General features: G+C 35.4%; 1 protein-coding gene and 1 long non-coding RNA gene across 4 annotated transcripts; both read left to right on the top strand.

The window, feature by feature from the left end:
* Positions 1 to 477: 477 nt before the first annotated feature.
* LOC104901339 (dihydroceramide fatty acyl 2-hydroxylase FAH1) lies at positions 478 to 8810 on the top strand. Of its 3 annotated transcripts, none has more exons than XM_010688901.4 (7): positions 479 to 671; positions 1648 to 1715; positions 2067 to 2159; positions 4922 to 5118; positions 6892 to 6997; positions 8079 to 8225; positions 8308 to 8810. In XM_010688901.4, the coding sequence occupies exons 2-7, from the start codon at positions 1668 to 1670 to the stop codon at positions 8416 to 8418; spliced, it is 702 nt and encodes a 233-aa protein (XP_010687203.1). In that variant the 5' UTR covers positions 479 to 671; positions 1648 to 1667; the 3' UTR covers positions 8419 to 8810. The 3 variants fall into 3 exon arrangements, with proteins under 3 accessions (XP_048490496.1, XP_010687203.1, XP_019106754.1); XM_019251209.3 differs by lacking the exon at positions 479 to 671 and adding an exon at positions 1536 to 1560; XM_048634539.1 differs by lacking the exon at positions 1648 to 1715 and having other exon boundaries at positions 478 to 671; positions 4939 to 5118.
* Positions 8811 to 20560: 11750 nt separating this feature from the next.
* On the top strand, positions 20561 to 21676 carry LOC125492312 (uncharacterized). Its single transcript, XR_007268848.2, has 2 exons — positions 20561 to 21237; positions 21342 to 21676. It is a non-coding gene; the product is annotated as an uncharacterized LOC125492312 (long non-coding RNA).
* The last annotated feature ends 4036 nt before the right edge of the window (positions 21677 to 25712 follow it).

The following is a 25712-nucleotide window of genomic DNA, read 5'->3' as shown; positions in this document are numbered from 1 at the left end:
GTCGTCTATATTACATGCTACAATACTTTGATTCAGATCTATTTGATCAATCAAACCCGAATTTTCCATGAATTTGTCGTAGTTGTTCAATTGAATAGGAAATTGTCGAAGAATCAATTTAATTTGCAAAAATAAGTTGAATGAAGAGAGAAAATAATTTGCAGAAATTTTATAGCGATAGAATCTTTGGTTTTTGGAAATATTGAAGAGAGAGAAAATCGCGAATTTTGGAAGTATTGAAGAGAGAGAAAATTGCGTATTTTTGGTAATTGAAAGTGAATACTTCGTACCGGGTCACGTGCCTGGGTCTGGTCCACACTATTTTTAATATAAACCCGGTTTACACTATTTTTAATATGAATCCGGTCCATGCAAGACGGATTTCAAACAAAAAGGCAAGTGGAAGGTCTCCCTGATCTCTCGCGGTAGGCCTCTTAACAATTTCTGGAGAAAATGATAATGCCACATATATTTCTATCTCACTCTTCAGCATTACAAATTTACAATCACAACACTTCTATAATACTTTCTCTCTCCTCTACCTCCTGGCATTCCATTGCCCGGGAAGTCTCATATTGCGCTCATCTTTTCATCGAGGAGAGAGAACTCAAGCCATATATTCATCTGTAAACCCACAAAACAGGCTCAATTGGTTTCCGCATTGTCTTCAGGTTTCTCGTGCCTTCCATATTCGTTTCTTTGGTTGTTTATTTCTTTATTTTTTTTTTTCATTTTCTTCTTAATTTTCATGAATTTTATTTGTCATGTTGATTTTCCTATTGCTCAATCAATCTGAAATGATAGCGAAGCACTAAACACATTGCTAGCTAGATTCAATTGAACTCTATGATGAATTGAAATATTTCTGTATGCAAATCTTTGCTTCGTTTCAATGAGATTTGTCATCATTCTTATTCTTTGGTTTTGAGAAGAAGAGAGTTAGAGAGTAGATAGTTAGGGCTTCATTTTTTATTTTGGACTTTTGGTCGAAGAGTTTTTTTAGATAAAATTTGAATTCACTTGGACCTGCATCGAACCCGTAATTTTCTGGGTGTGGATGTCAAAAGGAGACAGATCTAAATCATTGAGCTATGCTGCATCAAACCCGCTATTTTTTGGGTGTCGATGTTAAGATGAGACAGAGCTAAACCATTGAGCTATGTTGCATTGAACCCGCAATTTTACGGATAATTCACTGGGTTCACTAGCTGTACCCATAGTGGATCTGCCACTGATTTGAAGCATAAACATTTATTGGGAAACTAATACAACATCTACAAGAAAGATCTTAATCTTGTGTTGCTTGAGTTGCGGCTTATCTTCTGTTCTAAGGTGACTTGATTGCCAGCCCAGCTCTTGGTTTGATGCAATGCTTTCTCTTCTTACCTTTCTCCCTTTAAGAACTAACGGAACAATCAATGGTATCATTTTTATTGTACATTTGAATTGGATGATGTTATGCAAAGGTCACTCTTGCTATTGCAGCTGAAGTATCAAGGACACTACAAGACGTATTTTCAGTTATTGGAATATGGGGAGAGAAATGTTTACTGCACTTCTGTAATGTGCTTTAATTTCTTAAAAATCTAAGAGATGGGTTTTCTGATGAATGGTTCTTGATGTTGCTATTATGCTTTTGATGTGTAGTTAGCTAACTAGTGCCAAGAATGGTGGGCAAATTTGTGGTGGATTTAGATAAGCCTCTGGTTTCCCAGGTTAGATCATATTTTGGATTTACATTTTGCTCTATACCATGATCATATGTTTTATTAGTCATGCATTTTCATTTTCTCAGTTTTAGTGGTTGGATTCGTGGCCCCTAGCTGTAATCGCTTTATTTGTTTTCCTGATTGAATGTTTTATCGTGGTCTCTTTTTGTTTTTATTTTCCTCTTTCCAAATTGATGCTATCTTGTCGTATCTGTGTTAAAAGCTTGCTTCCCCATCCAGCTTCTTCTCAGATGTTTGTCTAGTCTTCATTGTTACTCTCTGCTAGTCTGAATTTCCATCATTTTCTTCTAGGTTCACTTAAACTTCCATTCTAGCTTGAAACATCTATCATTGCAGGTTGGCCATCTTGGAGAAGCTTATGATGAATGGGTTCACCAGCCAATTGTTAGCAAGGAGGGCCCTCGTTTTTTTGCAAACGACATTCTGGAGGTAAATCAAACTTGTATAGTATTGGTGATAATTTAAATTGTCAAAGGGCTTACTTTGTTGCCCTTTCGGGCAACCAATTTTTGGCTGTTTGTTGTTGGTTCACTTAGCTTGTTTGACCATGCATATTAGATTAGCTCTTGGTTGTTTAGTCTTCAGCTTCAGTGCTTATATGTAACATGATCAGCTTCTATCATTTTTGGCTCACATAGGAACTTGCCTAACTAGTTTAGGAAATTAACTTTCCATAGGAAACTGCAACCATATGTGTAGGATAGATGCTTGCCGCCCAAGTTAAACTTGTTTCCCACTAACACACATCCTTTTTGCCCAAGTAAGAACCAATAAACATCTTGGATCCATGCATCCTAAAGGAATGAAGTCTCTAACAATAGAATGGCTCAAATAAAACCAGTGTCACATAATTTGCTTGATACCTGCGACTCATTCTAGTTCGTAGTTTGTTCTCGTTCCAAATCAATGTCTTCATGAGCTAGAATGGCTAAATTAGTGAACCTCCCTCGCTTTATTGAAGTTCAGTCGGTAAGTCTTGCACGAGAAAAAGAAACATTGAGAAACTTAGGGCAGTATAGGGCTGACTCGAGTAGGTGAAGCTTTTTTATTTTTTCCATAGTGGGCAGGTGAGAGTTTATTAAAGTATTATTATTTTAATTAACCACTATTGACTAGTGGGGTACAACTAACAAAGGACCTTTTTTTGACCTTTCCACTCTACTTCTTGGGACCAACTCCCTTTTACCGTTTTTCTTCCTTTTTGGCACTTCCTTCTAAGAGCATGAGCAATGGGTGGGTTTTAGTTGGTCTAGCAAAAAGTAAAGCTACTTTTACTTGGTTTTACTATTGGGGCAATTGGCCCTTGGAGTTGGTTGGTCTGAAATGCTACTATCATGGCGTGCATAACAACGAATGGTGTGATGCCATGTGTACAATATTGCTTTGTTGCTGTTTTTTTTTTGTTCTGTACAAGATTGTTTTTTTGTTTTCAAGTAAATAAAAAAATAAGCTGATATATTTTACCATATTTTTTCCCAACCTAGTTTTCTTCCTAATCATTTTCTCCTACCCAAAATTATTATAATGTATATAAAATGATTAATATACCACTAATTAAAACATGAATACAAATTATCTACTCTATATAGGAATAAAAACATTTTGGATCGGAAAGATAGTACATGAAAAGTAAGAAAGAGAAATAGAAAAGCCAAGTAGGACTAACCCACCTTTTGTGAGAAAAAAAATGAGTTGGTGGGAAGTTAGTGGGATATGAGGCGTGGAAAAAATACAAAGACCAACAAAAGCTCACCCACCCATTGTACATGCTCTAAAGCAGTTATATTTACTATACTAAATTTTCAGTTTATCACTAATATGATAATATTTGACTATATTTTTTTAAGATTTAAGGCTAAAGATTGTTCATATCTACATAATTCCTCCTTTTTTTCTTTACATGTTACACTCTCACTTTTCACGCATGCTAATGCAAAACTTTGATGACATGTATCTCTAATTTTGTATTTGTAAAAATTATAAAAAATACATATTAAGGCAAATCTAACAAGATCCCACGAGACTATATTTTTATTCGCGTATAAATCACAAACGATGGTCAAAGTGAAATTTGTGAATAGTGTAAAATGTCAAAGTGTAACATGTAAAAAAAATTAGAGGAGGTACATAAATTAAAGTGTACTACTAGCCAAAATTGAACTATATTCACTTGACAAACTGAGTTCACCTAGTTGTAGTGACTTTCGTTCCCTAATTCATGCCGCATTTAGAGCGATCTGCCAATTGTGTGACACTCAATAAAACAACTTGGAGGCCCAATTCACCCCTAAAATTAAACAAAAGCCAATATGCGATACTTTATGAGTAAATTAAAATCAGATTTGGTTGTAAGAAATAAATCTAAAGATACTTGATTCACGTCACTTGTCTTGTGTAACAACTAAGCACCCACTTGACTATTTCAGTGCATTTTGACGATGTCATTCAATTAATCACAACTATATATACACAATTTTCCCTTGCTGGTGCTTTGCCTCATTATTTGTTCTTCATGAAGTGGAGCCGGTAAAACCTCTTTATTACTATCATTGGTTTGGATGGAGGAATGATATACTTTTCCTATATGTTGATGATAAACTCATTTTGGAATCAATCAAGTAAAAGTAGTTAAATTCAAGAACATCAAAAGAGCGTTTGAGGTGGCAAATTTAGTTTGATGAATTTCTTTCTCAAAAAGATGATGGAATCATTTTCATGAAAAAGAAAGTAAACCCAGTTATCAAGCCTTACAATGCAAGTCAACTAGTAACCACTACCTTTCTCTTTTTGGGTTAGTGAGCCAAGGGTGTGCTGTACATCTTGACCTCCTATGTGGTATCCATTATATATATCACTTTCCTGGTTGATGTGGAAATGATGCCTCCTATTATAAATCTATGATGTCAAGACAGTGATTCTGAACATGGATGACCAGTTAAAAAATTCAATTGAACTTATTGGACGTATTATGCAAAGTTATGCAATTGCTGAACCAATATGTCGACTAGCTATATAGTTGTCATAAACAAGGTAGTTGCATTTCATTGTAACTCTCAATTGTAAGTAGTTATTTTGCTTGTTCAGTTATAATCTTGAGTTTAAGATACAGTAGCTTTAGCATTGAGTAATCTCCTTTATTGCAGCAAAGTGAATGCATGAGTTCTTACCTCAATGTTTTCAATGTGGAATAGACTCTAACTCGCACTAGGTGGTGGGTGATTCCGCTGGTGTGGCTACCAGTAGTTTGCTGGCTTGTTTTCGTGTCTATGCAGAGGAGCCTTACCCCCGCTGAAGCAGCAACCACACTAGTGTCTGGTATCTTTACATGGTCACTGCTGGAGTATAGTTTGCACAGATTTCTTTTTCACATGAAAACACAAAGTTACTGGTTAGATCTCTCTCTCTCTCTCTCTCTCTCTCTCTCTCTCTCTCTCTTCCCTCTTTCTAGGCCTTCCCTTAATATTCTTTGCGATTTGCACATAAAAGCGTGGCAGACTTCACTATTTCGATTCTTCCTATGGTTGGCTTCAAGTTTTTTTTTTTACACAAGTGAAGATTCCTAAACCGATGAAACTAAAAAAATGGTTTGGTATTAAGAATCAATGTTGTCCTCTAATATGTAATCGAGTTCTTAAGTGGCATGCTATATTTTTTTAGTCTACTTTCCATTATGGCATAGAATCTTAGCAAAATGTATTTCCCAGCGAGTTTCATTTGCTAAGTCCGAGGTATCCCCTTGTAATTCAAATATCTTTCTCACCTTCCATTTCTCACGCATATTCCAATTGGTACAGTATGGGCTTGCTTCTTTCTACACAATGCTTTAAATTATTGTTAGGTTATGTTGAGAAGCTCATACTCGGCAACTGACCCCTCTGTACCTGTCGTCACGGGATCTGGACTGGACGCTGCATTTTCCGTTAGAGGCCAGGTTCCAAAATCGCGGTAGGTTAAGACTCGTTTTGTTAAGACTTGTGACTCACCATCTTTGTAGCCGAAGACATGCAGGATGGAGAGGAAATAGAGAGATAGAAGACTAGAGCGTAAAAGAAACATAAGAGGGAAGGGGGAAGATGGAGAGGAGAGAGAAAATAAATCAAGAAAGAGAGAAAGAATGATAAGGAAGAGGAGAGAGAAAAGATATGTAATGAAGGTCGGAACCGAAGAGGAGAAAGGGAGAGGAGATATAAAAAACAAGATTCTGCCACCTCTTTTCCTACTTTTTACTTTATTCTCTATTTTAGTTCCTTTTTCTTGATATGTAAAGGAGTGAAAGTTCGGTGTACGGTTTGGATTAGAGCCTAATGCAATCCGATCCGAACAAAATTTGGATTTTAGTTTTCCAATCCGAATCCAAACCAAGTAGAGTTTGAATCCAATCCAATCCAATTCGAATTTTCACACTCTAGATTGGATCCGATCCGAAAATTCGATTTCAAAAACTCTAGTTTCGCGATGAAATAAATTAAGCACAATAGCAGCCTAGTAGATTTAGGAATGAGGAATTAAGTGTTTTTAGGGTTTTAGGGAAAGGTTTGAAGTGCTACGCCTACTAGACTATGGATTAAGCTTTTTTAGAAAAAAAAATCATTTAAGCACTTAGCCCAATTCAGATACATAATATAATGCATATAACTATTCAGTTATATCAGATTTTTGGATCCAATTACCCTCCATCCAATCCGATCCGAAAATCCAATCTTTTAAAAAATTTCAATCCGAATCTAATCCGAACAAATTTTCAATCCCTTCCTCATTTGTTAGAATCTAGATCTTAGGCCCATTTGTATTATCCCTTCCTCGTTTGTTTTCCTATTGAGATTTGAATTCCTTTTTAAATTTTGGTTGTTTGGAGCTGATGAAAGACAGTGGGATCAAATATAGTGATTGTGAGAGTACACTGGTGGTCCCCATGGTCATCTTTAGTAATGGGGCAATCTTTTGGGGGCATGCAGCAAACAAAAGGGAATGGAGGGCGCATGAGTATGAAATATTTTTCTTTGGCATTCACCCTCTAAAAGTATTCAGTTCAAGATAATTGACGTGCATGGATGAAGGTTTAAAGTGTCCAGTTTAAATTCCATATTCTTGTAAGAGTGTGAAGTATTTGACACAGACAAAACAAAGAGTTGAAGTTTTATAATTTGACAACCTATTGCAGGGGAAATACATTTCATTATCTTCTTCATGGTTGCCATCACAAACACCCCATGGATGCTCTGCGGCTTGTCTTTCCTCCAGCTGCAACAGCAATTCTTTGCGTACCAGTATGTCTATTTTCCTGTTAGCTTTTTGTCAATGTTTGTTCGATTTTGAATATATGATATGTGAAACGAATTTGTATGGTAAGATGAGGATATCTTTCTCAAGAACATAGGGTAACATGTATGAATAAGTTGGGGATTACGGGAGTGACCCGTAATGAGAAAGGAAGTGACTTTCTCATCTTATGGCCTGTTGTCTAATGCTAGATATTACTAACATGTAATTAATCCAAGAGTCCGCCACCTATTTAAAAATATAAGAGGGGTGATTGTATTAAAAAAGGATGATTTTACGCAGCAAGATCTTTTTCATTAAACAGATTTTACCACTTGGCCACGTGTATTAACCTTGCCCAGAATGTTGAGTGTTATATACAGGTGAGGATGTTACTACAGAAGGAGAATAGGTAGATGAAACTTTAACATAGGCTATTAATATGATTGTATATGATGTGTGGGTCTTTTCCATTTACCTCAATGTGCTTGACATCAGAACGAAGAGCATCTTCATCATGACGGGCATGAAAATGCAATTTGGCTGGGAAAAGTGGCCCATATTTTTGTGTTTTCCTGAAATGATCCTAGCTCACTATGTTTCTTTCTGTTATCATCAGTTTTGGGCCTTCGCTATCTTATACCTGAAATATGAATAAGAAAATGAAGAACCATAAGAGACTAAAATTATACTTTGTTTTCTTTTAGATGCAACATTTGCTTTTTGGTGGGTTGATTAATAAAAATCAAATGTTGCATCCATCAAAAAAATAGAGTTAGTATATCACCACTCACCAGTAATATTTTTACTGCCGACTTTTTACAGTGATCTTTCATTTTTCGAAGGACAACAGCAAGAACCAATATAAATCGTAAGTCGTAACCACCAGTGACATCGTTTGTGAGAGTCTAGATGTATGCAGCCATAGATCCACTGACCCATAGAAAAATTTCCTATCACGAACCTTTTTCTTTTAACTATTAATGGTCAATGTTTGTAAAAGAGTGAAATTGTGAACGGGTAGAAAGGGACACAGGCAGTATTTGTCTACTTCTGTTAAAGTGATCCATCCTTCAATTTGATTTCCAGATCTGGACTGTGGTAAGGCTATTATCTGCTCCATCTGTTGCGCCTGCTTTTTTCGGTGGTCTGCTGTTGGGATACGTGATGTACGATACGACTCATTATTATTTGCACCACGGACAGCCAAGCACAGGAGTTCCCAAAAACCTTAAGGTAACAATATATTTTGAAAAAATGGATGTCTTTGCTATAACGAACTCTGCACAATTGTATTCTAAAACTTGTGTTACTGCAGAGATACCACTTGAATCATCACTTTCGTGTTCAAGAGAAGGGCTTTGGAATCACCTCCTCCTTATGGGATCATGTGTTTGGAACATATTCAAGTCCTAAAGTTGTATGCTAACAGAGGTGATCTTAACAATTCTAATGAGGCATGAAGGCTTTTTGAAGTATGTGAGAAACTTACTGAGCTCAATCTTTGCATATTTCTCACGGCCTTGTTTTCTTGTCTTATTTTTGCAATAGTGGAACACTAATTTTTGTGTTTTGTCTGTAAAGTGCTAAAGTTTCACCACTATGTCTTACCTGAAAACCGAAGCATTACTTTTCTTTGTAAAGGGATGTGTCCTCCGGCTGAAGATTTCACCCTCCTTTCGCCCTGATAAAAATGAAGGGAAGCCTATCCGCTAAATTGTTGTATATGCAGTGAGAGCCTAAGATGAAATTATGTTCTTGTAATTTAATTGATGTTCGGTTAAAGTATCTGATTATCAATTCAAATTACTTTGCGTGGTAGATGACGGGAGTCGGCCCAATATGCATTATTTATTAAATCTATATTCATGTTTTTAGGCAAATATAGTAGTTGGTTTCAATCGAACAAAGTAGTCTAATATATGTTTCCTTATTTGGAAATAGTTGCATCATTTCATGTTCTCATGCTTGTCAATATATGTTTTCAACCATTAATATCTTTGATTATTTATAAGAAAAAATTATAAAGTTGATATCAGAAAAATATATGTTGAGATGCATCTGACAAGATTTCACATAATTATATTTTTTCTAAAATATAAATCACCAAAGACAATTAAAATAACATGTGAATAGTTAATATTATGCAATGGGTGCAACTATTCTAAATAGAGAAAGCATATTTTAAAGCAAATTAGGTAGTTGATTTTAAAAAATATATATGCTTCTCTTGCTCAAATAAGTGATGTTTTTCTCAAAAAGCTCACACAAAAGACAGAAGTATTTCACTTATTTCAAAATAGAGGAAGTATATATATTAGGAGATGTTATTTCATTGTTGAAAATGTACAAAGACCTAATGTATCAATAGAATGGGTAATTTGATGCAGGTGCAGAATAACTCTTAATACTTATTACAAAATTAGCAAAAACAATCATTATCTCCAAATCTATAGACAAGTTTACCACTTATTAAGAATGATAATGAGTCGAATCTGGACTAGATTAATATGGATCCAGATCTATATCTATTTTAAGATATGGATCCAGATTCGAATCGGGTCCAACGAGTCTGATTGGATTGAATCCATATTCGACGAGTCGTGAGGATACGGGTCTGATTTGTATCGGTCTATATTTTAAACTTTTTACCTATTTTTTTCATTTAATATATTTTGCAAAGCAAGATATGATATTGCCTTTTCAGATCTCCAATGGAAAAAAGCTTGATTTTATTATGGTTAACCAGGGAATAAAAACCAGTAAAACTATATAATACAATTTCATTTCAACTTAGGGCTTGTTCGGCAACAGCTTTTGCACTAGCTTTTAGTATTTTGACTAAGTCAAAACACTAATTAAGTGTTTGGCATTGTAAAGGTTGGAGTTGCTGTTGGAGTTTCAAATAGCTTTTGGATAGTTTCTCCCAAACGTTATATTTTATAGCGTTCAGTTTCTGTAAGCAGCGTTCTACATTTTTTTTTTCAAAGGAAAAAATTTTCACTTTTTAAGGATAAAAATTTGGGATTAACAGAAAAAAAAAATCCCACTTTCTCATTTTTATCAAAGATAATTTTTTTATCAACTAACTCTCTTGTTTTCATTCTGCTTATATTTTTCAATGTTGATTAGTATACTAATATGTCTGCTAGATACGTAGATGGCTTGGTGTCTAATGAGGACACTATCATCCTAGTATGAATAATATAGTAATTAATCATATATTTATAATTAATATTATAATTAAAAAATATATTATTTTTATCATATATAAGCATAACAGCTACTTTTACCTAGCACTTATATTGTAAACAGCTACTTTCACAGTTAAGAGCTAACATCTACTACCCGACAGCTAACAGCTACCCGAACAGCTAAAATCTACTCCAACCGCCAACAACTACCCAACAGCTACTTTTGTCGAGCAGACCCTTAAGCTAATAAAAAACAATAAAACTAAATAATACAACAAATTCATTTCATTTTTTTTTTGACGGGAAATTCATTTCATCTTTAGTGTTACACACTGCATGTTTACCTCCCTATAATATATGCTCGTTTCACGTGGTCGAATAACAGGGAGAATAAGGGCCTTATCATGGAGAGATTAGATCGTGGGTATGCCTCGGAGGAATGGTTGAGTGAGTTCCCTCACGCATATATTCATAATCTGCCTATCACTATATCTGACCATGGACCGATTTTACTAAATACTCAGCTTGACACTTCGTCGAGAAAGGTCCCTACCAAATCGAAAATTGGAGTCTTCAATATACCGAGGTAAAATTGTTAGTTGCTAACGTTTGGAGATTATATATTGTGGGTTCCCCCGCATATGTTATGGCTCGTAGGCTTCATATTCTACGTAGTAGACTCAAGAATTGGTGTCTCGACAAAAAACTGTTCTGGGGTATAAATTGGAAGCAAATCATTGACCACCTACAGCACTATGGAAATCAAGTGCTGACTTGTGAACAAGGGCGAGTCTTCTTCCAACGACAACGACCTATAGTTGAGGAACTATCGGTTAGATACTCGTATTGGCGTCAACGAATGAAGGAGAAATTTATCCAGGAAGGGGATTTGCCTACGAAGCTATTATTTAGGCGTCTTAGCCAGAAACGACAGCAAAACTACATTCACATGTTAAAAGCTGAAGATGGTACTTGGGTTTCGCAACAGGCGGACTTGGAATCTCTTATCCAGCGCCATTTTAAGGCTATTTTAACTTCCAATGGTGGAGGTCCAGATGCCCAAATGTCTGTGGAGCAGGACATTGATCTAGTCTTGCGAGAGCTGGATCTTCCAGTGATTCCGATGGTGGATTATAACTCCTTGCTTCAACCTCTTTCTGCTGAGGAAGTTCAACTTGCCCTCTTCTCTCTACCTGAAGGTAAATCGCCAGGTTTAGATGGCTACAATGTCGAATTTTTCAAATATTATTGGTCAACGGTGGGGGGAATTTTAACGGCAGTAGTACAAAGATTTTTTGCAACGGGACATCTCTTAAAAGAATGGAACCAAACTCTGATTATTTTAATTCCGAAGGTTAACCCGTCGGTGGAGGTAAATCACTTACGACCAATAAGCCTTTGCAATGTGATTTACAAATGCATTTCTAAGTGTATGGTTACTCGTTTAAAACCATTGCTCCCATTATTAATTGCTGACTATCAGAATGCTTTTGTTCCGGGCCGACATATGGATGATAACATCCTGGTTGCTCATGAACTCACCCATATTATAAACAAACAACGCCGAGGTCCCAAACAACTTGCTGCGCTCAAACTGGATATGAGTAAGGCATATGATAGGGTCAGCTGGGTATTTCTTTCACGGGTGCTTCGTGCGTATGGATTCCCAGAGCATTGGGTGAACATGATATGGGAATGTATATCAACCGTCTCATATAGAGTTCTGGTTAATGGTCAGACCACTGCTCCTTTTATTCCTACCTGTGGCTTGCGTCAGGGCGACCCTCTTTCGCCATATCTCTTCTTGTTCTGTATGGACATCCTATCTCGTATGACTAGTCTGGCTGTGGATATCCGCAAGTTCCAAGGAATACGTATTCGAAACCAGGGTCCTACGATCTCTCATCTTTTCTTTGCGGATGACTCCATGTTCTTTTTCAGAGCTTCGCAGGACTCTTGTCGGGAAAATCATGTCCGTCATAAACAGGTTCTGTACAATATCGGGGCAGATTTTTAATTTACAAAAATCTTTCGTCAAGTTCAGTCCTAATACTCCGCCGGAAAGTCAGAGTGCTTACAAAGCTCTCTTGCGAATGGATTCTCATTCATCCATTGGTGATTACCTTGGGGTCCCGATCGATTTCCAGTCTACCAAAGTCCAACAGTTTACACCTCTGCTTGACAAGATCTCGAAGCGAATCTCGAGCTGGAACCACTTCCACTTATCACAATCGGCGAAGATTATCATCATCAACTCCATCCTTGTTGGGGCTATCATGAACCAACTAGGCATATTTCAAATCCCTGCTACAATATCCAACAAAATTGATAGTATGTTAGCTATGTTTTTCTGGAAAGATGCGCATGGTAAAGGTGTGCACTGGAAGAATCACGATCTCATCCAACGGCCTCGCGGTCAAGGGGGACTTGGAATTCGAAATATTGGTATTTTTAACAAGGCGCTACTAATGAAAAAGGCTTGGCGCATCAAGCAGTACCCACAATTGCTTCTTTCACAGGTCTACCAGGGATCGAGTTCCTTGGTTTTTTCTTCTCAACGTAGCCTGTCTCGGGCCTCTTGGGGTCGAAAATGTATTCATTTAGCCAGTAATTTACTTTCCCACCATTTAAAATGGAAGGTAGGAGATGGAACTAGGCTGGGGGTTACTACTCATCTATGGATGAATGGATCTCGTCCCATTTTTCGCGATAGCACCCCGTTATCTGAAGCTCATAATTTAAAGGTAAGTGGTCTGATGCTCCCTAATCAGCAGGAATGGGATATTAGGAAGCTCAACCATCTATTTGAGCCTCATTGTGTGCGTCAAATTCAAGCATTGGAATTACCAGAGACCAGGGATCAAAGGGATGAGGAGTATTGGCCTTTTTCTCAATCGGGGGACTTTACCACTAAATCGGGGTATGCAATGCTACTCCAACAGCAAACTGAAATCAGGGGTATGACATCTTCAATGGATACAAGATTTTTTTGTATTCTTTGGGGATTGCGCATCATGCAGAAATGGAAACTTTTTCTTTGGAAGCTGTGGCACAATGGTTTAGCCACAAACCACAACTTGTATAATCGTCAGATTGGACATTCAAGTGCTTGCCCAATTTGTTTGCACGATATCGAAGATACCCAGCACTTATTTCGCTGGTGCCCATTGGCCACTGAAATTTGGGACATGGTGGGCCTGGGAAGTCAAGTAAATACAGGTCATAACTTGCCTTTTCATGAATGGCTCAGTTTTTGGACGATATACTTCAATAAGGAGGACAGGCAGCATTCTAGGCTTCCGAGCTTTGTGGGTGCTCTTTGGTCAATCTGGAGAGTTCGTAATGATCAGGTTTTTCGGAATCGTCGACCAACAATCCCTGTGATTACTGTTCAACTCCAAGAAAGTGATAAGCAGCACAACATTTTTGTCGCGCCCACTCATAATCCTTCTCGGAACCCCCGTGATCCTACTAACCCGCCTGGTTTCACCAGTGTTCAATTGGGGCAGCAGACTACTACAATAAGGACCCTATCAATACAAATTGATGGCTCCTGGGATAGTCATACGAATGCAGGAGGGGTGGCTTGGGCGACCAATTCTGATCCGACGTTTGGTAACGTGCAAATAGGCCGATTTTGCTTTGCACTCTCAGCTCTGGCTACGGAAGCAACGGCTTGTCTACGATCCTTAATATGGGCGAAGAATGTGGGCTTACTCAACATTACAATTCTAACTGATTCGTCCGTGCTTGTTCATCTTCTTCAAGCGGACCATACTAGGGATATCACTCTTAAATGGACTATTCAACGGATTCGATCGCTGGGTCGCTACTTCACATCCTGTAAGCTGCTAAAGGTCTCTAGGACTCAGGTTATGCAGGCCCACCACCTGGCTCAATGGTGTAGGAAGAACCGCACTGGTGTTGGTTGAGTTCTTTTTATTGTTTGTTTCACGTTGTTTTTCATTGCTTGTACGTTTTTCGGTTGCCAAAAAAATTATATGCTCTTTAAACCCTATCTATTAAATAACAAAAAGCACAAGCATTTCATAAAAATCTACAACATTCCGGCAAAGAAGAATAATGAATGGGTGAAGGAACTGGAAATTTTTGGAAGACAGAATTATAATTGCCTTCAATGAATGGGTGAAAAAATTATAACGGATTTCTGGAACAAGACAGAATTATAATTGCCTTCATTTGACACATGGTTTCATGAAGTTGATTATTTGACATTCTGGCAAGGTTTGACGCCATACCATCGCCATATATTTCGTTTAGTTGAGGCCAGTAGCCCACTGCTAGCTTTATTTTGTATAAAAAAGAACGGATTACGGGTCCGGGTTCGAATCCTGGGATCTGGATACGTGATAAAACTCCATATTTTTGGGAGTTAGTCTTATAAATAAGAAAATATAAAGAATAAAGTTGAAATTATAGAATATTATTTATAGAAAAATATAGTTTGGATAAGTCTACATTTACAATTTAACTATATAACCTACTTTTTGTATCTGATTATACTATAATTCGATTGTGTTCTGTTTTTCAAATAAATAAAATAAGAAATAGTAATTTGATTTCTTTCCTGTCAAATTCCTCATTTTGGGAGGAATGGAATACAAGAATTTAAGAGTATTCTTTTCCTTCCACTTCCTCTCCATTCCAATCAAACCCCTATTATTTTCTTTTACCAAATCTGAGAAAGTTTGTCTTTACCTTTTCGTTCATTTCTTTTCCATCCAAACCGTTCCCTATCAAATAAAGCCTTCCTCTTCACGTCTTCCGGAGTTCGTCGGTCGGAGTTCGTCTGCATGAGGTTGTGGTTTGTACGGTGACAAAAGGCGGAGTTCGCGTGGGCGGTGCTACACGTCCAGTCGAGGTTTGCGAGTCGCGCGGTGGTGCTGCACATCCAGTCGAGGTTCACGAGTCGCGCGGTGGTTGCTGTTGGAGTTCGCAGGTCGCACGCGGGGTGGTTGTTGCCGGAGTTCGCCAAGTCGAGCGGCGCGGTGGCTGTCGCCAGAGACAATAAGCACTCCGGTATACTATAAAAAAATGTCTTCTTTCCTATTTAAATTAATTGTAAAATCTGATTTTGTTATTCTTATGTATCTTTGATTAAGTTTTGTGATTATAAATAAAGTATAAAATAAGTAAAAGCATCAGATTTATAATTATATTTTAGTTCTTATGATGATTTTATTTCTCAAATCTAATTGTCTAAGTTTTGTTGTTGTAAACAACGTATAATAAAAGTTAAAAGAAATTAGATTTACAAGTGTATTAGTAGTTTTTATGATAATATTATTTCTTAATTTTGATTTTATAATACTTACATATACTAGTTTAGGTTTTTCTTGTTATGAACAAGTATAATATAAGTTAGAAGAAATCAGATTCGTAAACATATTAATTAGTTTTTAAATATGTTAGTTCCAATAAAGTTTATAAAAAGAAAGTTTAAATGACAAGATTGGTTATTTTTATATTTCAAAACACCATGTTTTACATAGTTAGATAAGTTGATTTTAATTTTAGTAATATCAAGGACTTAACACTGAAATACTTTTATTATTCGATTAGGTCCCAATTTCATAAGCATAACGTTTTAAGTAGTCAGCGAAGATTCTCTGTTACAAGATACATACGCATACTAGTTCAATTAGATACGTTAGTATCATGCTAAGCTATGAATTATTTTATTGGAACCTAGAATCATGATATGGAACTATTAGTGGTTATGATTGATGAAACTAGCGAAAAAATATGCAGGGGTTGTGATCAAAATAACCCTAAGGGTTGCATTTTTGGCCAGTAGCCCTTCAGCAAAAAAGAAGGGCTATAGTTTTTAAACAAACCGCAACCCTTCAGTACTTGATTGTAATCCCCCATAATTTTAAAGGATTTTATAAATATATTTAAAGTATTTATATAGTATATTTAAACTCAAATGAGTTTGGAAAATGATTTGACTATTTAAAAAGGTTGACTATTTTAAAAGTCAAATGAAATTATTTTTCATGGCTTATTAAAATTGAAAATATTTTAATTAAGCATGTTTTAATAAAAGTTTTAAATATTAAAGTATATTGAAAAAGAAGTTTAATGGAATCGAAAATCCTAAAAGGATAAAAAGGAAAAGAGTCTTATTGATGATTAAAGTCCTAAGTTGATTATCTTATTAATCATCAATTTTCACTAGAATTTTATCTCTTTTCCTAAGCCCAAAAAGGAGGAGCCTTATAAATACCTTACTTCTCAATTATTTTATTCCACCTCTGGATCGAGAATAAGTGGGTTCTTTGCACATGAAACATTTGCCTTCACCTTCATATAAGGTGAACCGGCCTTGTTTTCCCTCATATCATGTGAACCGACCAGTAATGCCCCGACCTCTAATCATCATTTTTACGTTATTTAATCCATCATTAGCATTGGAACTTAGATGGTCAGTACGCTACTGCTGCATTTTCCGTTCGAGAAAATACAAGGCAAACATTCGTTCATGACACTGAACATATTATAATCATTAGAACTAATAAGCATCTTAATTATATAAATATAAATAGCTAAGCATAGATAATTACGTAGTTGGACTAAGTTCATGTTCTAGTGATCATAAATTTAGATTACAACCAATATAGTTTTTCATATTGTAAAGTAGTTGACCAACCTCACTTCCACACCATCCCGTCACCTTCATCAGTACCTAAAACCAAAAAGTAACATCGTGAGCCGAAGCTCAGTAACATACAACCCTAACAACGTAAATTTGTTTCAATTCACTTTATTTTCAAACAGGAAGAAGAGAATATAGTAAAACACACTAGAAATCAATAATGAAATAATAACAAGGTGAACAATTTTTAGTGGTGTCTTGAAACTTCATAAGTTCCCATTATCTTTTCATCTTTCAGCTTGGTAACTAGCGAGTATAGACATGCGATACGTCTTCCACCATGCGATGATCCTCAAGGAGCCCAACTCCCTTGTTGGATACACCGCCCACACCAAAATAGAGTAGTAACATAACATGCGGTACTCCTCAAGGAGCCGGACTCCCTTTTCGGGTGTACGGCGGGTGCGAAGGTACGTGCACAACCATAAAGTAGATAATAAGCGTAACATTATACTGCTAGAACCTCTTTCAATTTCATTTATCATGTTTCGTTTATTTACCATTCGTTAGCATAAGCCTTATATCTTTCATGAATCATACTTCAACATAAATAACTCATAAGCTCACAACATAGGAAAACCGATTCATAAACAATTTAAGTGTCCCACAATCCATAAGAATCACAACACAAAATCCTTAACATAATTATAAACATCATTTCACAAAAACATTTCGAAGGGGATCGTGGGTGTTAAATGTTACCTTGATTCCTGCTTAATAAACTTGAAAGCCGGGGGAGGCTGTAATATCGTTTAATCTAACCATGAAATAACATAACAAAATATAAATATTCGATTTATTTTAACAACTTACCTTTAGTTATTATTAATACTTTTATTATTACTAAGTGATGTTATTGCTAAGGTCACTCGTTAATTCGTAATATTATACGTTTATCTAATATAATCATAAATAGTTATCATAAATTTATAATCTAAATACAAACTTAAGTAAATCTAACAAATTTTATATTACAAAAATAAGGTGAACTATTGGTTATAATTAACTAAATTAGTTTAGTTCTTATTGCTTGATTAGAATAACTAATTAAAAATGTAACCTAATTAATTAGTCCATTAAACTTAATATGTTGATGAATATTATAGATTAGTTTTAATTGAAACCAAACATCAGATTGTTGGCCCAACAAGTTGAGTGAGTAACATGGCCTATGTTTGGGCTTAACACATTTAAACAAAACAAAGGGAATAAACAAAGTTAGAGAGATATGAATACCTCTGCTCAATTGAACAGACACGAAAACAGGGGAGCTAAGGAAGGAGATCGGTTGGCAGTGTGGTGGGGCTCCGACCGCGAAACGGCACAATGGTGGTTCATTGGAGTTCGTCGGGCACGGTGGTTCGGTGCATGAGTGGCTGCGGCGTGAAACAGCGGAAAGGTGAGGCGAGAGAGAGAGAGAAGAAGAGGAAGGGGCGAGCGAGGGAGGAGACCTCGGCTAGGTTGCGATGTGGGTTCAGCAGGCGTGGGTTGCGTCGCGTGTCCGACAGGAGATGGTGTGGTGGTGCGTGTAGGGGGCAGTGCATCGACGCTGCGGTGGTGTAATTTCCCATAATTTTAAAAGATTTTATAAATATATTTTAGTATTTATATATTTATATTTAAACATAATTTAGTTTTAAAATGATTTGACTATTTAAAAAGGTTGACTATTTTAAAAGTCAAATGAAATTATTTAAGGATTTAATAAAGTTAAAAATATTTTATTGAGGCATGCTTTGAAAAAGATTTGAAGTACTAATTTAATTTGTAAAAGAAGTCTAATTGGACTTGAGGAACTTAAGTTCTAAGTATATTAGGAAAGAGGAGTCATATTGATGATAGGAGTTCTAATTTATTTATCCTATTCATCATCAATTTTAATTGAGCCCAATCTCCTTTTCCTAAGCCCAAAAGGAAGCCTCCTTACAAATACCTCAATACCCAATTGTTTTACCCCACACAAAGAATATTTTCTCTCTCCTCTTCATCAAAACACACGGCCAACATAATTCTCTCTCTCCTCACCGATTTTCGATCTCTCTCTCTAAGCTTCTCTTCTTCTTCAAGTCACGTTTCTTGTTGAACAAGAAACATCACAAAACCTTTGAACTGTCAACTCGTGCGCTGAACTGCTTCTGCTGCGTGGCAATTTTCCGGCGCCTTACATCCTCTTCCTTGGTTCTTTGTTTCTTTGGTTGATTTCTGTTGACCCTTGAGTTTTGAAGATGACTTAACCACAAAAGACATAGTGTATTTTATTTATGTTGTTGCAAGCTAATTCATTCTCGAGCTAAGAGAATACTTGGTTGAAGATTAAAACGGAGAATTAATCAAGATCGCAATAAAGATGTTCGAGAGATGAAAAATCAAGCATGGAATGAAGATTAGAATACATTAGGGTGTATTTATTATCTTCATGTTAAGGTTGAGTAAAAGCTTAATTAAGTTCGTGGTGAATTCTCAAAGGAACTTGGTTCTGTTCCCATGAAAGGAACAAACTTGGTACTATAGGAACAAGGTTAGGGAACAAGACTTAAAAATGAGTTAGGAACACCTAAGAGTCTCTAAAGTTGTGCGCCTAACTTAAATATGCGCCCAATATGTTAGTTAGAGTTTTTAGGGTTGTTTTAACTAAGATCCACTATTTTAGGAATTTAGTTTAGTTTGTTAGGAAAAGATTTTAAAAAGATTTTCTGATTTTAATCTAACCGATTTTCAAATCTTATCTTTTTATCTTTTTATCTTTTATCTTTTATATTTTATTTAAAAGATTTTGTTTTCAAAAAATAATATCTTTCCGGTTTTTAAATGATTTCGGTTTTAAGATATAAAACTGTGTTTCGATTTTATCAAAGATATTTTAAAAAGATATTTTTCCTAAAAATTAGCTAAAGTAAATAAATTTATTTATTTCCTAAAAACTGGACTACACGCCTAAAAAGATATTGCTACACGTTTTTGTAGTTAGTGGATTTAGTGGCTTAGTTAATTATCCTCCAAGTATTTAATTAATTAAATGAGCTTAATTATTCTTCAAGTTTTGTGAAACCACGTAATATGTTACTGCTTCTCTTACGAAGTGAAATAGTGGATTAGTGGGTTATTTACTTGACATAGAATATTTAATTTATTTATTTAATTAATTAATTAAAATCATTGAGATCATGTGATAATGGTTTAATTAGTGGAGAACATGTCTTGTCTTAATTGTCTATTAATAGGCGCCTAATTCGTTAGAACAATGTGTGTCTGACTTTTATTAGTCACACCGAATGTGTGTCTGACTTAGCTAATTTGTCTTAGTTATCTAAAAGAGTCAGTGCCTTTTCCTTAAGAGAATTCATACTTACATTAATCGAGTTTATTATTCTTCCATTGTTTTACAAAGTGTATTTTTGAGAAAAGGGTTTGAGTGAACTCTTGTAAGTGTGAGAAGCTTTGAGGCAAGCAAGAGAAAGAGAAAGAGAAAGGAACTTCGAGTGAAGTTTGAGAGGAACGTCAGTTGTGGGAACTGTCGTTGGGAACTTGAGTTGACACTAGTAGAAAAAAGATGATTTGCGTCCCCGGATTTGCGTCGCACAGACACGGAAGTGACGCAAATTATCTTTGTGCGTCGCATGACAAAGAGCACTCGACGCAAAACATCAATATTCATATCAGCATACGAGAAATATGCGTCGCACCGTATGTAAGTGCGACGCAAATTACCTTTGTGCGTCGCACCTAGCTCCGCGTGCGACGCATACTGAGCTTCTAAGTGTGGGGGATTGAGCCAAATGTGCGTCGCACCAAGTCCACGATCCGACGCACATTGGGCCCAAACCCTAAAAACGCGTCCCTGACCCTCTCCCTCACTTAACCTAACTAGTAATTCTCCTCCGTCCTTCTCCAGCCGTTTCATCTCTCTCTCCCTCCCTCCTCTCTCTCTCATCTCTCCCCCTCCTCTCTCCCTCTCCCTCTCCCTCACTCAATTGTAATTCTCCTCCGTCTTCGTCTTCATGTGTCGTTATTGATTATTGTTATTAAACCTGCGGAAGATTAGCAGATTGAAGCCACTTTGAAGGTACTTCGATGAAATCATTGCTATCAGAAACTTAACGTGTTGCACCTCTCTGCATTTGTCTTCCAACAACATTCATCCTTCCTTCTCTCTCCCCCAAAAATTCAAATTTAACCCTTCATTCTTTTTCTTCCAACGAACGAGATAAACTCAACTCAAAAGAAGAAAAATTGGAAAAAAACAATATTGAATCGAAAACCCTTCATCATCGTAATAATCAGTTAATTTGTTCGATGCTGAAGATGCTGAGAGTTGATGCATCGAAGATCTTCATTAAATTCCTGTCACACTCAAATCTTCTTCTTCTTGTCCCAGGTAATTTTTAGTTATTTTCCTTCACTAAATTATTGTTATTTTCACTTTTGTTTATGTTTGAATAATATCTTCATTGTTTGTGATTCCGGCGACCCGACAAGCAGCGAATCATCAACTCTCAGCATCTTCAGCATCGAATCGCCGTTTAATTTCTCCCACTGTTTGCAGAATCAGCATCTTCAGCATCGAATCGACGTTTAATATCTTCATTGTTTGTAATTCCTCGCTTGTTTTTTTTGGTTCATTTTTTTAATTTCGTTTTTTTATGTTAGATCTGATTATTTTTTTAATTTCGTTTTCAGATTTAGATTTTCTTTTAAATTTTCTCTTCTGATTTTTTTTTAGGTTTATTTTTCTCTAATTAGTTTGTAATACATTTTTTGATAGTCACAGTAATAAACTATGTGCAGAATCAAAACAATATTGTTGTTGAGTGTAATTTATCTCTTTTTCTTTATTTTCTGTAATTTATTATTACAAATCTACGATTGCGTTTGCACAGTGCCTCATTCTGTTCATAAAATCAATTTTTTTAACCAAAAAAAAAAATTTTTTTTTTTTAAAAAATTGAAATTTGCGTCGCACGTAGCCCAAGGTGCGACGCAAATCACTTATCTGCGTCACACCTTAGGTAATGTGCGACGCACAATACCGCTCTATGTTGGGCAAGGGAGAACACTTGCGTCGTACCGTATAAAGGTGCGACGCAAATAGCTGAACCATTTGCGTCGTTTCCGTATACGACGCAGATCGTTTCTGAGTCATTTGCGTCGAGGGCTTTGGCGTCGCACCATAGTCCGACGCAAATAGGCGCCTCACATCCGACGCAAATTGCCTTTTCTGTACTAGTGTGAGTGACTTAAGTTGAGAATCGAGAGAAAAGTAATAGGTTGTGATCAGAGTTGTTTTGGCCTATTATAGTGGAAAGTTGTTTTAAAATCCCTTGTGGTCGAGGTTGTTTCTTCCTACTAGGCCTAGGAAGTTTTTCCTCGCTAAATCTCTCGTGTTCCCATTGTTTGCTTCCAAGTTTACTTTTAATTCCGCAAAAATTATAGCTTATTCTCTCATTATAATTCACCCCCTCTTATAGTGCTCATATTATACAACAATTGGTATCAGAGCGGGAACTCTAAAAATCAAGAAACCGTGTTGAGTTCAAGATCTTGAAAAATATGAATACTAGAGAGAAACTGGAAGAAGGGTACTCTACGCAGAGGCCACCAATGTTCAACGGTAAGTTCTTCACCTACTGGAAGAACAGAATGGAGATCTTTATCAAAGCCGACAATTACCAGGTATGGAGAGTCATAGTGGTAGGTGATTTTGAAGTCACTACTACTAATGACAAGAATGAGGTAATTCCTAAATCTATATCTGATTTTGATAAAGCAGATTTCGAAAAGATGGAAATTAATGCTCTTGCTATAAAACTGCTTCATTGTGGTCTTGGACCTCATGAACACAATCGTGTCATGGGATGCAAAACCGCAAAATAAATTTGGGATCTTCTTGAAGTCACTCATGAAGGTACGAGTGAAGTTAAGAGATCAAAAATAGATCTTTTGATGAACCAATATGAACTTTTTCAAATGAAATCAAAAGAGTCTATCCAAGACATGTTTACACGCTTTACTAATATTATTAATGAGCTAACATCTCTTGGAAAAGTTATTACATCTGAGGAACAGGTACGAAAGGTCCTAAGGAGTCTTCCTAGGGCTCGATGGATGGCTAAGGTAACTGCCTTACAGGAAACTAAGGACTTTACGAAGTTCAATCTGGAACAACTTGCTGGTTCCCTTATGACTCATGAGCTGCAATTGGACAATGAGAATGGAGACATGTCCAAGCAAAAATCAATTGCCTTAAAAGCTGATGAAAGTGAAGACTCAGAAATTAATGAAGAAGAATCTGGTCTCATGGTCCGAAAATTCAAAAGAATGTTTAGGAACGTGAAGAATGGAGATTACAAAGGTAAGAATCTCTATTCTATATGGGAACTATAGGGGGACACCAAAATATTGAAATCCTATTCTACCCCCAACAAATTAAATAAATTACATCCAAAAAATAAGAGAGGGAAAAAATAGGAAAAACAAAAAAAATCAATAGAGAACCGTAGATCTTCAAATCAGTAACTTCTCCCATATCAAAACTGTATATTTGAAAAATACAAACTCTTATTTAGTGGGAAAATTTCATAATTAACTGTCAATATGCATTATCTCTATACTATAAGGGAAGAGGAGGGGGACACCAAAAATGAGGTTTCCAATTTTACCCTTTAACTCTATACTGATTACTGGGAAGATGAGAGAGACACTAAAAATGAAATAAAAAAATAAAACAAAAATACTACTATGACTCATTATGTAGTTAAAGGCTTCATATTCTTCTTCCTCTTTGTTCCATAATTCATTGTAAAAAGAAAAAAAACCAACAAAACACGATAATAATACTTTCTTCTCCTCTCTATTCCATGATCTTCTTTCTCTTCCACAATTTTGTTGCTCTACTTTTACCTCTGCATATAAGAGAGCCAAGAGACATTGATTAAAGAAACTCTTTGTGAAAAATAATCAGGTAATTTCATTTATTTAATTTTTTGGCACATGTAACTCTTCCCCAACTAATCTGATATTGTTTGTTTGGTATGAATTTACCAAGAACAACACAAAACACATACATCCGGTATTTGTTTGTAATATTAAATTATAATATAGATTTACATATTTTTGATAATGTAAAGTCCAAATGATGGATAGTAATTTTTTCTGTTTGTTATAAGATTTGCTATATACTTTACAACAAATAAATCATATGATTGATAGTCATTTTTGTGTATATATTATACAGGACAAAAGAAGAAGAAAGTAAACAACCGAATATACTCAAACATATCGCCACTCAAAAACACTTACAGAAACCATTAAAGAGGTATTTATTAATTATAACCCATTTGCAAAGCTTTTTTTTTTTGAAATTAGGAAACAAATAGAAAAATTAATGCATTAAAATCAAAACAAAAAAAACAAAAAAAATTTGAAAGTAAGATTACATAACTATTGAACATTCTGAATTTTGCTACTTTTATATTCCGTAATTAAACATTCTATATTCCTATACTACACTTTTATTTTCTTCGTTGTCATATTTAAGCTAGAAATCAAAGCTTCGGAAAATTAAATGAAAGAAGTTAAATTTAGGATCTCCAGATGTATAAAAATCAATATCATAATTTCATAAGTTCGCATTTTCGACAGCAATTGAGGTTCCCAAACACATAAAGATCAAAATCTGAAAGAAAAAGTTGGTATTTTCACATGCAAAATAAAAAACGAACTGTTCAAACTCACCTACATGGAACGAATAGAAATTTTAATTGTTGAGTTCCTATCAATAACGACCTTGATCTTCATATCTTTCTTCATGTCCCATCAATTTTTCGGTCGAATGTGAGGAAAACGACGACGAAAAGCTGGTCTATGGCACCTACAAAGTAGCCATACAAAAGTAATATATGTAGATTGTAGAGTATTGATATTGAGGATAGGAAATAGAGGGGCTAGCCCTTAAGTTCAGAAAGAGAGATGGTGGAAATATGAGTAGGAGAGAGAGAAGTTTAGAATAGTAGAGAAGAAGTGTTAACATCTTATTCTAATAGGAATCTTTATCTTATAATGGTAATTACCTTACAAAGAATCATGATTCGTTATATTCATATATCACTATAATAGAGATTTACACCTTAATTATCTTCATACATTATGATATACCTGTTTCTGGGAATATTATGTTTTTTATGATTTGAATTGTTCTTCTTTTTCATTTTTTTTTAAAATAAGCAATTCTTCTCTATCCACAACTTCTTTAAATATAAAATGAGACTATTATAATTTGTACTTCCTCCGTGTTTTTATTCTTGCTACATAGAGAAAGTGGGGGGTTTTTAAGAAAGGTAGAGAGAGAGAGTAGGGGACCACCAGTTTTTGAATAAAAAACCATTTGTTAAGGAAAAAGTATGAGTTTTTTAAAAGAGAAGGTGGGGGACCACCAACTTTTTAATAGTATTTTAAGATTTTTATGGTGAAAAGGAATCCATTTATGGTATGTAGCATCTATTATGACATTTCCATTTAAGGAAAATGTAGCATCTATAAAAAACGGAGGAAGTACATAACAAGTGATAGAGGACACCAAAAAATAGAAATAGAAAAATAATTATGATGAGGACAATAAGTCATCAATTAATATAGACGTCTTTTTAATCAGTCAACCCCAAAAAAGCATAGATTACTTTACCCATATTAGTTGATAAGCTACAACAGTAATAATCGAGAGTAGTCTTAAGTTATCAGAATCATAAAATAAAAAAAAGATATTTTTCTCCAACAAACTTTGAAAATAATATCAATTACAAATTATTCATAAATGTAATTATGCAATTAATTTAACATAGAAAATGATTTCGCATG

The sequence above is a fragment of the Beta vulgaris genome, chromosome 8 (genome assembly GCF_026745355.1).
Source record: "Beta vulgaris subsp. vulgaris cultivar EL10 chromosome 8, EL10.2, whole genome shotgun sequence".
NCBI lineage: Eukaryota > Viridiplantae > Streptophyta > Magnoliopsida > Caryophyllales > Amaranthaceae > Beta > Beta vulgaris.
The sequence above is the reverse complement of the archived record's forward strand: the minus strand, read 5'-3'. Positions and strand labels throughout refer to the sequence as shown.